The sequence below is a fragment of the Schistocerca serialis genome, chromosome 2, assembly GCF_023864345.2.
Source record: "Schistocerca serialis cubense isolate TAMUIC-IGC-003099 chromosome 2, iqSchSeri2.2, whole genome shotgun sequence".
Classification (NCBI taxonomy): domain Eukaryota; kingdom Metazoa; phylum Arthropoda; class Insecta; order Orthoptera; family Acrididae; genus Schistocerca; species Schistocerca serialis.
This window is the reverse complement of record NC_064639.1, coordinates 709,635,224-709,648,098: the sequence shown is the minus strand read 5'-3', so window position 1 is coordinate 709,648,098 and position 12,875 is coordinate 709,635,224. Positions and strand designations below refer to the sequence as shown.

The 12,875-nt window shown below is 38.5% G+C and overlaps 1 protein-coding gene across 2 annotated transcripts in view; it reads left to right on the top strand.

Annotated features, from left to right (window-relative positions):
- LOC126457889 (UPF0193 protein EVG1) overlaps positions 1-12,875 on the top strand; it is a 188,031-nt gene that overhangs the window by 73,801 nt on the left and 101,355 nt on the right. For both annotated transcript variants that reach the window (XM_050094561.1, XM_050094562.1), the window contains exon 2: positions 851-1,087. In XM_050094561.1, the coding sequence (XP_049950518.1) occupies positions 851-1,087 (237 nt within the window). The remainder of the gene's footprint in view (positions 1-850; positions 1,088-12,875) is intronic.

Here is a 12,875-nt window from a genome sequence, read left to right as displayed (position 1 = left end):
CACTAATACACAGTAAGTGTATGTCTGACAAAACATTAGTATCACTTGTAAGAATTTCAAGTTCACAAAGAAACTGTTCTTATCAGTGGAATATTGTTGATTAATTACCAAGTTTTATTCTTTCAAACACACCAATTTTATTTTCCTCATTCACTATTATTTTTTATTCATTTCCTACACCTAGCAATGTGGCACAGCAGTTAGTACACTGGACTCGCATTCAGGAGGGCAACGGTTCAAACACGCGTCCAGCCGTCCTGGTTAAGGTTTTCTGTGATTTCCCTAGATCACTTCAGGCAAATGCCAGGATGCTTCCTTTGAAAGGGCATGACTGTCTTCCTTCTCCATCCTTCCCTAACCCAATAGGACTGATGACCCCATTGTTTAGTCCCTCCCCACCCCCCCCCCCTTCCCTAAATCAACCAACCAACCATTTTACACATCACTATTTTTTAATTCATTTTCTAAGTCACTGACACTTAGTGTAGTTGAAAACTAATTATAATTTTGTTGTTTAAATCGTTTTTTGTTCACCATATTACCCATATGTTTTGGTTTGTTACTAATAAATTCGGCTTTGTGTCCTAAATTTCAAAACTGTAAATTGGAAAGTTGTCATAGCATTCTACCAAAATACAAATATTAACATAAAAAAGAATGTCTGAAGCTTATGTTTACAATCTTTCCCGATTTTCTCCAAGAATCTTCATAATATGTTAACAGAAGTTCACTCATGTAGAACCGTACCTTCAGGGTGTTCATTCTTTGTTTTCCACTAACGCCTTTAGCCAGATACCTGTGTGGGTTCACCACCTGCCAAGCACATGTGTGGTGTGGGGTGTGTGTGCAGGCCTAATCACTGAGAGCCGTCTGACAACCCTGCAGCGTCAGCGAGTGCTGGACTGTGTAGCGCATGGCAGCTCGCTGCCTCCGCCATCCTCAGGGGGTCGCAGCTTCCGCCCACGTGCTGCTTCTGCCCCCTCACGCCCTACAGCTGCATCACAGCTGTGTGCACGCAGGCGCTCACTCCGAGACATCGAGCAGTCTGGAGCTTACCTGCCCCCACCACTGCCACGGCTCTTCACAGGTGTGCCAGTTGTCTGTCCAAACAGTTTGTTCATTAAACATATCAAACAGTATATGAAATAGGGGCAATGTGATTTAGTTATTGTTTTTAAAATTTGTATATATAACGATAAGGCTTTGAAGATATGTGGGCAGGGCAGCAGACCAAACAGCTGCTATTGTTACAATCACTTGAAACACCAACAATTCTCATTCATGTCTTGTAAAGTAATGTCCGTGGAAGTCATCGCTTTACCTGGTTTCTTCTTGATAGCAGCAGCTCCAGAATCATCTTCTGTGGCCTTCCTCTTACTAGATAAATATATTTCTTCTGACTGTGTCACGTTGATAAACCATCATCTTCATGATACAAAATTTTTGTAAAAGGAATCTTAATGGACATAGATTTTTCCTCCTGCTAAATAAAACCCCACTCCAAACTTGTAATAAACACTATGTTGAGATGCAAGTTTACACACAAAAGATAGAGTATGTCTATGAAACATCCTACCATGGAGACATCCTAAACAAGAGAAATGATTAATAAAAGAAAACTGTTAACAAATGAACATTAAAAAAATTGAGATTACTGAGACAACATTGATTCTATACCATGTTGCAGTGGTGCGGTTCTTTCCATCCCTTTACAATGGACCTACACCTACCTGTGAACATTGTCTCAGCAGACCATCAGTAGGTAAGCCAAGTGAAACCTACTGTACTTCGACGTGAACCAGGCTGCAATTAAAGTCGCTAATCTACATTTCAGGAGAAACATGAAATGAAAGGTTGGAAATTTTGTCCACAATTAATATATTCTGAAACTTAGGTGAACAAGTATCACTACCAAGCTCATGCTAGTCTTAACACAGTCATTCATAATCCCTTTCATTCACATTAGAAAGTTTATGGTGTTGCATTTATAAAAACGTAATAGCTACAAAAATACTGACTGTTTTTGTTTGAGAATGCTTGCCAAATATTAAGTCTGTCGGTACCAAATGCAGTCACAGTTTTTAGCCACCCACCTGCTCAATACGCCACATGGAATATATGTCTTTTCTCATCACAAAATTCACTTAAAAATTCCAAAATTTCTACACACACATCAGAATAATTATGCCATCATTTTCCAACACTTTTGATGTATGAAACACTGATAGATCCGGCAACTTATCGTTTTCACCGAAACTACTACTGCACATGTCCGATCTCTTTCATGGCTAGGCTTCGACTCTCTCTAGAATACTCTAAGTCTTCTCTACCAGCAGAGAAAGGCATGCAAAGAATATTGCTTTACCATTGGTCAGTTTACTTAACAGCCAATAGCAAAACAACATTCTCCCACATCAGTCCGCACTTTTCATCCATAACCAATCACAAAATAGTAAACCTCATGACTGCACTTTTTACCTACATAATTATCTAATATACTGAAGTTTTGTTTATGCATAAAGTTATTTGCTATTGTTATTTATACCTGAATTAACTTTCCCTTTACCATAAACTTACTTTATAAATCTATTCTACAAAAATCCCCTTTGTCCATATCCATACTTCTTCGAACAAGTATGTTCCCACACTAAATCCTACTACACAACTTGTTAAACAATTATCTTCATACTAATCTTAAACCACACTCACGCATCATTCATACTGCTAAAACACATTTATAACATTTTACATACACAAAAAGAAATAATAACACTTTATGAAAATACTACAACAGTTAATGAAAACCATTCTATTACTTTAGTGCACTCTAGTGGGCACAGTGGAAACTAAAATCACATTCCCCCTATCCAATATTGTCCTCTATTGGCTGACACATAAACTATGTGCATGTCGAGTCTCACATCACCGTCTGTCACTATCCAGCTCTGAGACACATCTCCCGCTTAACCACCTCCAAGGCACAATCGTTATACGGCGCTACGCCTCAGTGTGTAGTATAATCTTGTTAGGTTTATCCTCCTATAAACATGAGAAAGAGAGGGACAACAATTTAAAAATTACAGTCTTTCAGGTATTCCAGTTTAGGTACACTACAACTGCCCCCTACTGTATACAGACATTGTCCAGACTTTACAGGATGACAGTATACAGCAGTGATGAACTTTTCTGGTTGCTTAGGGTATGTTTATCACTGTTCAGAGTAGACTCACATTACAATTTCTATATTAGGTCCTTGACCTGGTGGGGATCAATATCCTGTATTGTTTGGCCTGATATAATGAGTTGTTGTTTTCTTTTTTTTTTTTGTCGTCCTACATGTGTCAGCGTCTTTACTTTTTACCCATTATTTTATATTCATTTTCCAAAATTCTTTTTTACTATAATATTAATTAAAATATTTAATACACATCTTTTCTTCTTCCTCTTGTGTGTGCTCCCCTTAATTCAGCTGATGTTTTCATACATATTGTCCCTGCAATGGGTGTATTGATTTTTTAAGTCCAGTTGCCTCTCTGTATTGTTAGTGCATAACTGTTGCACAGTACTGTAGCCTGTCAGTATGTCCATGCAGCATCATGACCTCATGTGCATCTTATTCCCGCCAGAGCCACAACAAAGGAGCCATATAAGTTCCCGTCTACTTCTTTGTAGACTACGACGAACCCTACATCACCATCACGGCAGAGTCCAAGGAAGCCACTTTGTACAATTGGCACCGTGATGGTTGTCCCCTCTCTCTCTCTCTCTCTCTCTCTCTCTCTCTCTCTCTCTCTCTCTCTCCTTCTCCTTCTCCTCCTTCTCCTTCTTCTCCTCCTCCTCCTTCTCCTCTTCCTCCTCCTTCTTCTCCTTGTTATCCTCCTCCTCCTCCTCCTTCTTCTTCTCCTTCTTCTTCTTCTTCTTCTCCTCCTCCTCCTCCTCCTCCTCCTCCTCCTCCTCCTCCTTTCTTTCTTTTTTATGTCACAAAGAAGAACCCATGTAAGTTTCCATCTGCTTGTTCATAGACTACAACAAACCCTATCTTGCTGCAGAGTCCAATAAAGCCACTTCATACAATCAACATGTGACATTCACCTAGTTTACTTCCTTGTTTGTTGTCTTTGGAGTTGACGTACTGTGTACTCGTTGAAAAATGGGGGGTGGAAGTCAAACACAGACTACTTTAAATGATGTAGCCTTAGGTGCACATTTGCATTTCACAGTTGTTTGCTTTCACTGTTCACAACCCCCTATATACACATTTAATATGGCCAGTGCACTATTGTTTAATTTTCGGTAAGCCTCATTGATAGTTTGCAGGTGAACATCCACATACTGCTACAATAGTTTACTATTGAACATGTACAAGCAGTAAAAACCTAACCACACTGCTCTTGAAGAATAACAAGGTATGTATGGAACAGACACTGTCATTGTTTTAACACACGGCCTAATTTTGTTACACTTATTTCACGGATGCATTGTTGTTGATCCAACCAATACAGGCTCCTCGTCTGGAACTCAGCTGTGGACTGACTGTCTTGGGACCAAACATCGGGCCCTTATATATCCTCACAATAATAGGTACTGAAACTGCACATTGTTTGGAGTTAAATTTACAGAAATTACAATTTAAACTTAACTCATTAACTTAACCGAATACATCAAAAAATTTGTTCTTTTCAACAGTTTCTTCTACTACCAGGGTTAGGTCAAATTATTTGTTTAAATGATGAAATTAACAGATATCGTTATGCAAACAATACTTTTGACAAAACTGTTAATTATTATGTTTTCAGAAAGAGCCAAATAGATACTTTAGGATTACTAGTATTTCATCTCCCAAATGTTTACAATTATTACAGAACAATAGAATGTAAGTTATGAAACAATTACTGATTTCACCCTATAACAAAAATATTAACTAGGAATAGTCAAAATAAATTAGAAAATCAATTACATGCACAAAACTAAGCACAAAATTAGATCTGGTGTTATATTCTTTAAAACTGAGGGCCAGCCTTTCTTTTTATGTAAATACAGTTTATACCCATATATATTAATCGTAATTAGTTAGACTTGAAAAAATGAATTTTAAGGAGGCAGATGGCGAAACAAGAGGGGAAGTAAAAATATCCCAGCTTGCTTCAACACAGACAGCACAACAAATTATCTATTGAGGGCAAGTTAAAATTGTTACCATTTTTTCTTTCATCACTTCCCTCCTGTGGCCAATTACTATATGGATTTTTAGTGTCTACTGTCAGTGGATCTAGATCTCTGGTATGTGGACCCTTTGTTCCATAGGTACCGGGTCACAGTAACCAGAATCATGTTCTCTCCTATCCCACTTTTTTGGTACTCGTAGTTTCCTGTCTTGACGTAGTTCTTGTTTTGTTACTTTGCTGAGGCGCATAACGACGCCAACCATGCTGGTTGTGTCCACTGTTATTGTTATTGTTATAGTGGTTTCCATTATGTGATGTATCAGCCTTTATATTCCTGTTCTCAGCTGGAGGTTAACCCTCTTCATAAATGAGATTGAACAAGACGAGACTAGAGAGGAAGCACTTGAGATTGTTTTTGTTATTGTCACCAATTTTTTTTTGAAATGTGGTGACAACCAGCTCTTGAGTACCTTTAAGATTCAACATGTGATACTGGATTCATCCAGTGACATGTCTTATTGAGATATTTTTCAAAATATTGATGCAATCCTCCCTGTTTACTGTTAAAGGTCTGAGGGTAAACACCTCACAAAGCAACTTTTCTTGTACAGGGATTGACCAGTATTTGTCAAGAAATGCTTGTTCATATTGTACATAACTTAGGCTGGTGCTGTCATTGGTATTGGATGTTGCAAATTATATTCGCTTTCTTCATCACCAGGTAAGCTTTCCCACTTCCAGTCAGATCTATTCAGCTTTGATTATTGGTTGTGATCAGCCCCTTTGAACTCCACTACCATTCTCTCATCTGCTGCTTTCATATCTGAGTCAATTTTAACAATTATTTTGCTTTCCTTCTGCATCATCACTTCTTCCATGACATCTATGTACATTTTATGCTCTTGTATAAACGTTTGTGCAAGCGTAGTGTCACTATCGAATAATACAACCTCGACTCTTTCAGTTAGTTTCTTCATACCCTTGTCCATATGTTCTTGGTATTTTTTCATGAATTCATGACCTAGTTTCAATTGTTCCACCTCTCCACATACCCATGCACAACTGTCATGGTTTCTGTGATTTTTGTCTGCATGATTTGTAAATTATTATGAACTTCAGCTATACTGCTAAGCCGTTCCTTTTGATTTTTAATTATGGACAAGAACTTCTGATCTAGCTTATTTTTGTACAAATCTGTGTGCAAATCGTGCTTCTTCACATTTAGGTCACAAATAAGTTTTAATATTACCTGCATTTCGGAAATGATGACTCGTGATCGGTTCTGTTCATGTGACGACACACAAAAGATTTTTTGAAATCCATGCTAGCATGTCTTTCACTATTATCTTGGGGAAAAATGTTCCCTGGGGTCACTTGTGAGTTGATTTCATCTACTGTGGTTAATCACCCATCAGTACATTTTTCTCCCCTGCATGAGTTGAGCTTAAATAAAATTCATGACTAATCTGATGATATCTGATACCTTGTGTTTCACTACCATTTGTCATCTGGCTATGCACAGCTACATGTTCTCCGTCTAAATTTCCTTCAATATTGTCTTCATCTTCGTAACATAATATTTTTGTAGAAGGAATCTTAACGGAGTAGGTTTTTCCTCCTACTAAATAAAACCCCATTCCAATCTTGTAATAAATGCTGTATGGAGATACAATTTACACTTTTTTGCTTCACACAAAAGACAGAGTGTCTCCATGAAACATCCTACCATAGAGGCATCTGAAACAAGAGATGTGATTAATAGAAGAAAACTGTTAACAAGGGAACATTTAAAAAATTGAAATTACTGAGATAACATTGATTATATACTACATGTATAGTCTTGTTAGGTTTATCTTCCTATAAATCATGAGTAAGAGAGAGAGATGGACAGTGAAAAAATTACAGTCTTTCAGGAATCCCAATGTAGGTACACTACATATAGCAAGTTTCACATCTACATCTGTACTTGGATGGTTAGCACATGGTAGGACAGACAGCAAATAGTCAGTCAGAATAATTTCTTCCCATCCCATCCATTTCATGGGAAGATGCGTGGGAAGCAGGTTTGTCTTATGCCTCTGTATAAGTGCAGCTTTTTTCTGATTTTACCCTCTTGGAGTTTATTCAATAATGAGAAATCACAAAACTCTGAATTTTTCCAGCTCCTCTGTTAACTCATGTTGAACTTATGTGAGGGAAAAATTTCACCCTACAGCTACCAGATATTATTCATTTGCGTATTGGCTTCAGAGCACTGTAACTCCTTTTTCAATGCCAGCAATTCATTTCATTCCTTTAGGACTGCACAAGTGACATGTAAATGACATACCAGAACACTGTCCCACCAGCAATAATGAAGAGTACATGTACTCTTGAAAACTAACATCAGTAATTGAAAAGAATAGGCTAGGTGTTCTCTGGAAAACTGATACACATTGATTTAAGCACATAAGGGAAAAAAATAAAAACATAAAATACTAATAACTGGTTCCAAAATTTTTGGAGAACATATAATTGCATCAGGTTGTTTCCCACATAGCCTAAAGACAGCACAAGTGACCCAGATTCACAAGAAAGGTGATAAATCTAAAATTGAAAACTACCGCCCCATCTCAATCTTACCTGCATTTTCTAAGGTAGTTGAGAAAGTTATTTATACTAGGCTAATGACATTCCTGAGTCAACACAATTTAATATTTGAAAATCAGAATGGCTTTATGAAAAACAAGTCAACATCAGTAGCAGCAGCACAATTAATAGACAAAATAATAACAGCCATAGAGAACAAGGAGTATGCAACTGGAGTGTTCCTTGATCTAGAAAAAGCTTTTGATTGTGTCAACATCACCATATTACTTGACAAGCTGTGGAACCTGGCTATCAGAGGAACTGGCTACGAGCTAATAAAATCGTATATGAGCAATAGAAAACAATTTGTCTTGCTTAAAACAAACAGTGGGTCTTACAAATCTAAAATTACAGACATAAAATATGGAGTGCCTCAAGGTTCTGTCTTGGGACCCCTTCTTTTCTTGATTTATGTTAATGATATACAGTATTGTTCTCCTAACTGTACAAAAATATTGTATGCAGTTGACACATCAATAGTGTGTAAACACAAAGACTATGAGAGTCTGGAGGTACAGTGCAACAGTGTAACTAATGAAATAGTCAAGTATTTTAATGAAAGCCATCTAAATGTAAGTGCTTCAAAGACTGCAATGATGGAATTTAAGACAAGGAAACAAATAGAATTTGACATGAAATTATCCATAGGAAATGCCATTGTATAAAAGGAAAAATGGACAAAGTTCTTGGGAATTACAATCCAGTACAGCCTCAAATGGGACATGCATATTGATTCCTTAGCATGTAAGCTGTCGAAGAATGTGTTTGCTATAAATATGATTAGCAAATATTGTAAGGACAGGGGTGTACTAAAAACTGCTTATCATGCCCTATTCTCATCAAACGTAAAATATGCTGTAGAAATATGGGGTGCAACAACTCAAACCAACCTAAGTACATTATTAATACTACAGAAAGAAGTTATTAGAATTATTTGTGGTGCCAAACCTAAAGAATCATGTCGGAATCTGTTCCCAAAATTAGGTGTGCTTACCATTATAGGTGTGTACATATTGAAAGTTATATTGCTTGTGAAAACAACAAATCGAAATTTCAACTGTGACCTGCACCAATATGATACAAGGCAAAAGTTCAGATACCATGTATATAGTCACAGAACAGCTTTATATGAAAAAAATGCACTTCATGCTGGGCTGAAGCTAGCCAATGCCCTACCAAAAAGTCTCACAACCCTTCCTACTAACAAATTAAAAGATCAGCTAAAAAGAATTCTAATTGAACACCCTTTTTATTCCCTAGACGAGTATTATATCTGTATGAAAAGTGTTTCATAAGTATGTCAAGCTCATAGTTTTAAGTAACCTACAACTAATATAATGTTGATAAAAACAATATTTGTAATATCGTGATTGTATACTACCAGACGTAAAATCCATCAAAATGTAAAATTTATTAATACAAACAAATCTTTAGTTTGTAATTTATAAACTGACGTATTCAGAAGAATAATCTGTATGATGTCCTGGAACTGTATTATTTCTAGGGATTGTATTTAATTATTCGATGTTGAATAAATATTATTATTATTATTATTATTAAATGGCAAATGATGCTCAAGTATACTACTGACCATCACAATGTGGAAAAGCCTCAAGTTTAACTTCATAATGCTCTCAAAGTGACAAATGATGTTGTATGTAATGGTTCATGAAACGTTTTGTAAATTATAACCTACTTCAGGATTTTACCAATAAATCTCACCCTGGCATCTGCCTCCTTCATACCTACATATATGAGCTCATTTCAAATTAAATCTCTCTAGAGTTAGGCATTCAACAGTAGTGACTGAAAACTGATCATGTTCTTGTTCCAACTTAAATCCCTCCAAACTGTGCTGCTAGGCAATGAACAGACATAATAATAGTCAATCTCTTACTCAAATGATATTGTGTCTTTTCCTGATTTCGTACATATTGCCTGTATTTACCTTGAGGCTCTGTAACTTTTTGCCTTAAAACCTTTACCCATTCCCTAAGAAAATTCTAATGACACTGGCTCACAATATGTGGTTTTGTCATCTACAAGCAACTGCAGAGAACTATAAATGTGGAAACTCTCTTTCCACAAAAGGCAGAGATTCTCATCCAGTACATTGTTTTAGTATGTAAGGAAATTTCAAATCAATGTACACTCTGCTGCAAAGTAAAAACTCATTGTGGAAGCTACAATCATTGTTTATGTTATTTATAAGGACCCACCACAATTCCTTGAGGAATACTCAATGCAGTTTTCACTTCTTGCTATTATGCCCCATGAGTAAGATCATATTAAGTTCCTGTAGTTAAGAGTTGTTGTAATGATCTATTAAACATATTTTGTTTTGTTTCTTTCTCTGTCTTTCATAAACAGTGTTATACTTTGTGATGCATCTTACTTGATTCAAATTTTAAGAGTTATCATGCAGACATTGTATGAAAACAAAAATTGTTGCGCAGCAATGTATTTGAAAGTCCAAGAGATAATTCATGTATAGATATATAGGAAAGTTCAGTCAACTTTGAAAAGGTCTCAGTGTCCAGTGACAAAAAGATGTAGTATAATATTCTGCGTAAGATTTGAGTCCTCGAATGATGCAGCTTGGAGTCAATTGTTTTTCTATTAAAATTTGTGGTTATTTATCCTTTCACAATACCTCACACTCACTTTCAACAACTCCAAAATATAACATCAAAATATAAGGACTGTAGTTATTATTATTTCTATTTTTCTCAGACCTTATGTCTGGTTAAAAATGGAAAGTGACGCGGACCTTCATCAAGCGTGACTTCCTTTTAACTCTACGGTATATGTTACATTGTACACTCCTGGAAATGGAAAAAAGAACACATTGACACCGGTGTGTCAGACCCACCATACTTGCTCCGGACACTGCGAGAGGGCTGTACAAGCAATGATCACACGCACGGCACAGCGGACACACCAGGAACCGCGGTGTTGGCCGTCGAATGGCGCTAGCTGCGCAGCATTTGTGCACCGCCGCCGTCAGTGTCAGCCAGTTTGCCGTGGCATACGGAGCTCCATCGCAGTCTTTAACACTGGTAGCATGCTGCGACAGCGTGGACGTGAACCGTATGTGCAGTTGACGGACTTTGAGCGAGGGCGTGTAGTGGGCATGTGGGAGGCCGGGTGGACGTACCGCCGAATTGCTCAACACGTGGGACGTGAGGTCTCCACAGTACATCGATGTTGTCGCCAGTGGTCGGCGGAAGGTGCACCTGCCCGTCGACCTGGGACCGGACCGCAGCGACGCACGGATGCACGCCAAGACCGTAGGATCCTACGCAGTGCCGTAGGGGACCGCACCGCCACTTCCCAGCAAATTAGGGACACTGTTGCTCCTGGGGTATTGGCGAGGACCATTCGCAACCGTCTCCATGAAGCTGGGCTACGGTGCCGCACACCGTTAGGCCGTCTTCCGCTCACCCCCTAACATCGTGCAGCCCGCCTCCAGTGGTGTCGCGACAGGCGTGAATGGAGGGATGAATGGAGACGTGTCGTCTTCAGCGATGAGAGTCGCTTCTGCCTTGGTGCCAATGATGGTCGTATGCGTGTTTGGCGCCGTGCAGGTGAGCGCCACAATCAGGACTGCATACGACCGAGGCACACAGGGCCAACACCCGGCATCATGGTGTGGGGAGCGATCTCCTATACTGGCCGCACCCCACTGGTGATAGTCAAGGGGACACTGATTAGTGCACGGTACATCCAAACCGTCATCGAACCCATCGTTCTACCATTCCTAGACCGGCAAGGGAACTTGCTGTTCCAACAGGACAATGCACGTCCGCATGTATCCCGTGCCACCCAACGTGCTCTAGAAGGTGTAAGTCAACTACCCTGGCCAGCAAGATCTCCAGATCTGTCCCCCATTGAGCTTGTTTGGGACTGGATGAAGCGTCGTCTCACGCGGTCTGCACGTCCAGCACGAACGCTGGTCCAACTGAGGCGCCAGGTGGAAATGGCATGGCAAGCCGTTCCACAGGACTACATCCAGCATCTCTACGATTGTCTCCATGGGAGAATAGCAGCCTGCATTGCTGCGAAAGGTGGATATACACTGTACTAGTGCCGACATGGTGCATGCTCTGTTGCCTGTGTCTATGTGCCTGTGGTTCTGTCAGTGTGATCATGTGATGTATCTGACCCCAGGAATGTGTCAATAAAGTTTCCCCTTCCTGGGACAATGAATTCACGGTGTTCTTATTTCAATTTCCAGGAGTGTATTTAGGAACTTTTGGGTTGTTGAACACGTATCAATAATTATGGATTTCTGTAGTTGTATATATACATTTGGATGTAGCTGTATTGCGTTGATGAACTGGTGGATATTGTGTGGTATGACTCCTGTAGTTGATAGTATAATCGGTATAATGTCAACTTTATCCTGATGCCACATGTCCTTGACTTCCTCAGCCAGTTGGATGTATTTTTCAATTTTTTCTCCTGTTTTCTTCTGTATATTTGTTGTATTGGGTATGGATATTTTGATTAGTTGTGTTAATTTCTTCTTTTTATTGGTGAGTATGATGTCAGGTTTGTTATGTGGTGTTGTTTTATATGTTATAATGGTTCTGTTCCAGAATAATTTGTATTAATCATTCTCCAGTGCATTTTGTGGTGCATACTTGTATGTGGGAATGTGTTGTTTTATTAGTTTATGTTTTATGGCAAGTTGTTGATGTATTATTTTTGCTACATTGTCATGTCTTCTGGGGTATTCTGTATTTGCTAGTATTGTACATCCACTTGTGATGTGATCTACTGTTTCTATTTGTTGTTTGCAAAGTCTGCATTTATCTGTTGTGGTATTGGGATCTTTAATAATATGCTTGCTTTAATATCTGGTGTTTATTGTTTGATCCTGTGTTGCGATCATGAATCCTTCTGTCTCACTGTGTATATTGCCTTTTCTTAGCCATGTGTTGGATGCGTCTTGATCAATGTGTGGCTGTGTTAGATGATATGGGTGCTTGCCATGTAGTGTTTTCTTTTTCCAATTTACTTTCTTCGTATCTTTTGATGTTATGTGATCTAAAGGGTTGTAGAAGTGGTTATGAAATT